This window comes from Sphaeroforma arctica (genome assembly GCF_001186125.1).
Source record: "Sphaeroforma arctica JP610 unplaced genomic scaffold supercont1.539, whole genome shotgun sequence".
Taxonomy (NCBI): Eukaryota; class Ichthyosporea; order Ichthyophonida; genus Sphaeroforma; species Sphaeroforma arctica.
The window spans coordinates 18,809-24,173 of record NW_014040019.1 but is presented as its reverse complement, the minus strand read 5'-3'; the positions used below and the strand labels follow the sequence as shown (position 1 = coordinate 24,173).

Below are 5,365 nucleotides of genomic sequence, written 5' to 3'. Positions count from 1 at the left end.
GTATGTATATATTGTCTGTTTATTCTCGTTAGAATTCAACGCGATCATTAAGCCATCCTCTTTCCGTGTCCACGTTACACTAACATGTATCAATTGCACCTATAAGTCGAGTTGTTCCGCGTTACTTCTCGGACATACACCCCAGTCCTTTTTTTCGGTCCAGATAGTCTAGAAGCGCTGCTTGTACAGCACCCCGAGGCGAGTGTGGGGGAAATAGGCCTAGACGGATCTCGCAAGGGTGCTCATGTGGCCCATGATATCCAGAATGAGGTATTCGTAGCCCAGCTACACCTAGCCAAGGTGTGTAGTATCAAAACGTATGACGCTGTATGCAGCGTATTGTTAGTGAACTTTTGTGCTTCAGAATGAGCACCTGTATATGTACGTGTGAACGTGGGAAGTGAACGGGGGACTTTCTTGACGTTGCTAAGAGACGAGCAACGCATCCAATGGTACTCAGTGGCCTCCCTGAGATTTCAACTGATAAACGTTTTCGTACTACTTGAGTACTGGAAGTCTCTGTCCACCCAAGACAGTCCTCTGGTATTAGAATGACCGCAGTACACAACAAACGGGCTGGTGTTATCACTAGTCACCTTACACATGCCTATGCAGAAGTGGCAGCAAACGCTGATGCTTTCTTCTCGTCATGCAGCGGATGAAGAGACCCGTGTCCGTGCACTGTGTGCGTCGCTACGGACGAGTTTTAGAAGGTCTTCGGAAGGCCAACAAGACGCACAACGAGGGTAGGTGCAGTGTAGTGATGGTATCTCTATGTAGGCTTAGTTAATATGATGTACAATGATGGTAGATTAGTGTAGTGATGATATCTCTATGTAGGCTTAATTAGTATGATGTACAATGAGGGTAGATGAAGTGTAGTGATGACATCTCTATGTTGGCTTAATTAATAAGATGTACAATGAGAGTCGATGAAGTATAGTGATGATATCTCTATGTAGGCTTAATTAATATGATGTACAATGAGAGTAGATGAAGTGTAGTGATGATATCTCTATGTAGGCTTAATTAGTATGATGTACAATGAGAGTCGATGAAGTGTAGGGATGATATCTCTATGTAGGCTTGATTAACAAAACGTACAATGACGGTAGATAAAGTGTAGTCTTAGATGGGCCGTCTTGGAGAGTCATGTAGCTACTATGCTAAAAAACCAGAATTTAAAACTAGGTTCCTAGTCAACTGTAGTGAATTCATAGTGCGTGTGACCTAAGAGGTCTGTGTAGTCGTCAGTGTGTTGCGTGTGTTACACAGGAGCATTCCGGCCATACGATGTTGATCCGCTCTACCATGCGAGATGTTATGCACAGGCAATCTCTGAGTATACCTAAATTGTGACTTATTTAACGGCTTTTTATAGGGTCTCCGGTAGCACCGTGGTGTCTGCTGCATGGCTACAACGGTCCTGTGGAGATGATCGGCCAATTCGTCCGTGCAGGCGCTGTGTTTTCCTTTGGTCTGTCACTGACACACACCCCTTCACCCAAACAGGTATGTATGCCGCCTTTGCTGATATATCACTGACACACACCCCTTCACCCAAACAGGTATGTACGCCGTCTTTGCTGATGTATCGGTCCAAGTGCAATCGAAACTTTATTGTTAGAAATTATCAGAAACATCAAAGAACAATTCAGAGACTATTTGTTTGTACATCGTATGTACGCTTTGGTAAAGAAACAGACACGAATGGCCATACACATATCATCGGATTACTCTGTCAGAACGCAGAGGTCGGGCGGACTTTGCAATTGCTTACATTTACGAATATCTGAGCCTACCTCTATATGTTGTTCTAATTCATTCGACTGATATTCTGATAGCGCATACGTATTCCTCAATACGTGTCACATATAGATAGCTGCTGTGAGAGCGGTGCCGTTAAACGCTTTGCTTCTGGAAACTGACAGCCCTGACAACCGTTCGTGCACCGAACCCGCTGACATGGCAGCGGTAGCTAAGTGTGTGGCCGAAGTTCGGGATATGAGCGAAAGCGAATTGAAGGCCTTGGTATGGGACACATCTGTTACCTTTTTCGGAATCGCCACAGAACATGATGAGGTGTAGTGCGTGTGCGTACTGCGCTGATATGTTCGGGAGAAACCCAATACACATAAAACTCGTAAGCCTTGGACAGCAACAGGCAATGAACCTACAGATTCTTAGGTAAGGAGGGTCTGGCATCCGAAGCTCGAGCACTATTGCTATTAAAGTTGAAAATCTCGCAGGACATAGGTAGATATACTGGATGTTTTACTGAGAAGGTAGTGCAAAGGTGTAACAGCGCCAAACCACAGCAGAGGCACAGTACACGATTCTGGTAACACCAACAGTTTCAAACTGAAACTTAGAAATACAGATACGTACCAGTGCTTTGCCTTTAGGGTGCCATTTGCAAATAAGAAGTCTGTCGATTTACAGAAGCAAGTTCCACTAGTAGGAAGTCTCCGCTTCAGCGGTTGAACATCATATAAGCATGTAGCATCATCGGGACCAGATTACCAAAAAGCCCTTACTTTTTAGCTACTCTCCATACTCTACAAGCATACTTATTATTGTAAACAAAAGAAAGTGAACCTAGTACAATACTTATTATTGTAAACAAGAGAAAGTGAACCTAGTACAATACTTATTATTGTAAACAAGAGAAAGTGAACCTAGTACAATACTTATTATTGTAACAGAGAAAGTGAACCTAGTACATCACTGAAGGAAGCTCTTATGCCCGATCGTCTCGTGTATGTAACCCATCCATGCACAATGAACACGGAACAGCAATATCCTTCCCTCCCATCGATTGAAACGACAACGCAGTAATTTAAGCAACCTGGTGGTGTATGTTTACGTGCTGTAGAACGGTGTTATTTACAATCGAAACAAGTTTAACCCCAACTTGATAGGAAGGAAATAGTGAGAGACCTAAGTTGCTACTACTACATTAAACCATCTATCCAATCTAAGTGTTGCGTACAAAGTACTCGCAATAGTGATTAATGACGTCCATTATTAGAGTAGCCAGTCGGGTTACTACCGTGATAGAAACTGGCGCTACCAATGAGTGAGACGATTTCATTCATATAAGCGGACAGTTCGCTATGTTATCACAAGTGAGGTTACTATTCTGCCCACAACCAGACACAATATATCAATCAATGCCTCGAATATGCTGACTGGGATTAAATAACTACCCAGGAATATAGTGAAGGTGTCAAGATATTGCGACAGAACATGTGCTGTACTTTCCAGTAGACGGGATGGGATAGTGTGGGCTTGCCACCCCAAATGAGCTGTTACGGCTCGCCTAGATGTAAGTGACTTCAAATTACATACCATCGACACTCGTCTAGATAGGATTGAATCCTAAACACATACGATCCAAAGTATAATGATTATATTCAAATTACATACGATCCAGCGTACAAAGATTATATCATATCACATACGATATAAAGTATAAAGATTATATTCAGATCACCTACGTACATACGATCCAAAGAACAAAGATTATATTCAAATCACATACGATCCAACGTATAAAGATTATATCATATCACATACGATATAAAGTATAAAGATTATATTCAAATCACATACGATCCAAAGTATAAAGACTATACTCGTAGCATATACGATCCAAAGTATAAAGATTATACTCATATCACATACGATCCAAAGTATAAAGATAATATTCATATCACATACGATCCAACGTACAAAGATTTTATTCAAAACACATACGATCCAAAGTATAAAGATAATACTCATATCACATACGATCCAAAGTATAAAGATTATATTCAAAACACATACGATCGAAAGTATAGAGGGTATTTCCTCGCAATGTGCGCAATCGGTGTTCGATAATTGATTCACCCCATTTATCAATATTCATCTTTCACGCCCTGGGAATTGCCTTCGAGCATAATACTTGAAAGAATGCATGCCGGTATGTAGTATAAAATAAAGCCAAGTATCCGATTCCCTTCAATTTGATTTCATTCTCATCTGGCTTCTGCTTCTACTTCTCCTTATACTGCCACTACTCGCAGCCCGGTTGTCGGCTTGTCTCTGGCCCACCGTTGTCACTGACGGTTGTGCATACATATACGTATACGTATATCGAACTCACACCCTACACACGAGCCCTGATGATGGTCTGTGCTGTATGTGGGTCGACCTCAATTCACAACCGAAGGTGTTCACAAGTAGTGGCCCCTTCAGCCTCAGCGATGAAAAGTTAGTAGGTCTTTTGTTATAAACATTGGGTACATATCCTGAGGTTTGATTCATAATTGCTGGTCTCCCGCTTTCTTCGCCTGTTGAGGGCAATGAAGATAAGAATAGATGATATCAGAAAGTATTGGCACGCCATGACGCGACTATCATACGCACGTTGTTTGAGCACACGCCCTTACTTGCCACTCAATCGTTTACAGAACACTTGGATATTACAAGTGCCCTTTCTTAGATGTCCCGCATGTCCTGGGCAACGTGTAACCGGGTGTGGAGTAGGTAGGATGATACAAAGGCATAAGCGTTAATACACTTTTCTGAATCTACCACTAAACCGTTTACAGAACACTTAGGTATTACAAGTGCACTTTCTCAGATGTCCCGCATGTCCTGGGCATTTGTAACGGGGTGTGGAGTAAATAGGGTGTTTCAAACGTATGTACGCCTACAAACCCACGAACATATGCACGCATACAACCCCAAGAACGTATGTACGCCTACAACCCCACGAACGTATGCACGCATACAATCCCACGAACGTATGCACGCATACAATCCCACGAACGTATACACGCATACAACCCCACGAACGTATGCACGCATACAACCCCACGAACATATGTACGCATACAACCCCACGAACGTATGTACACATACAACCCCGCGAACGTATGTACGCATACAACCCCACGAACGTATGCACGCATACAACCCCACGAACATATGCACGTATACAACCCCACGAACGTATGCACGCGTACAACCCCACGAACGTATGCACGCTAACAACCCCACGAACATATGCACGTATGCAACCCCACGAACGTACGCACGCATACAACCCCACGAACGTATGCACGCATACAATCCCACGAACGTATGCACGCATACAATCCCACGAACGTATGCACGCATACAACCCCACGAATGTATGCACGCATACAACCCCACGAACGTATGCACGAATACAACCCTACGAACGTATGCACGCATACAACCCCACGAACGTATGCACGCATACAATCCCACGAACGTATGCACGCATACAATCCCACGAACGTATGCACGCATACAACCCCACGAATGTATGCACGCATACAACCCCAGACGT

The 5,365-nt window shown here is 43.2% G+C and overlaps 2 protein-coding genes across 2 annotated transcripts in view; one reads left to right on the top strand and one right to left on the bottom strand.

Annotated features, from left to right (window-relative positions):
- Nucleotides 1-2,247, top strand: part of SARC_07079 (hypothetical protein) — a gene marked incomplete at its 5' end in the record, with an annotated part of 4,108 nt that extends 1,861 nt beyond the window's left edge. Inside the window, 4 exons of the mRNA XM_014298988.1 lie at nucleotides 168-300; nucleotides 656-746; nucleotides 1,382-1,512; nucleotides 1,879-2,247. Of these exons, the coding sequence (XP_014154463.1) occupies nucleotides 168-300; nucleotides 656-746; nucleotides 1,382-1,512; nucleotides 1,879-2,088 (565 nt within the window). The 3' untranslated portion in view covers nucleotides 2,089-2,247. The remainder of the gene's footprint in view (nucleotides 1-167; nucleotides 301-655; nucleotides 747-1,381; nucleotides 1,513-1,878) is intronic.
- Nucleotides 2,248-3,847: 1,600 nt separating this feature from the next.
- SARC_07078 (hypothetical protein) overlaps nucleotides 3,848-5,365 on the bottom strand; it is a 6,484-nt gene continuing 4,966 nt past the window's right edge. Inside the window, exon 6 of the mRNA XM_014298987.1 lies at nucleotides 3,848-4,337. Within this exon, the coding sequence (XP_014154462.1) occupies nucleotides 4,308-4,337 (30 nt within the window). The 3' untranslated portion in view covers nucleotides 3,848-4,307. The remainder of the gene's footprint in view (nucleotides 4,338-5,365) is intronic.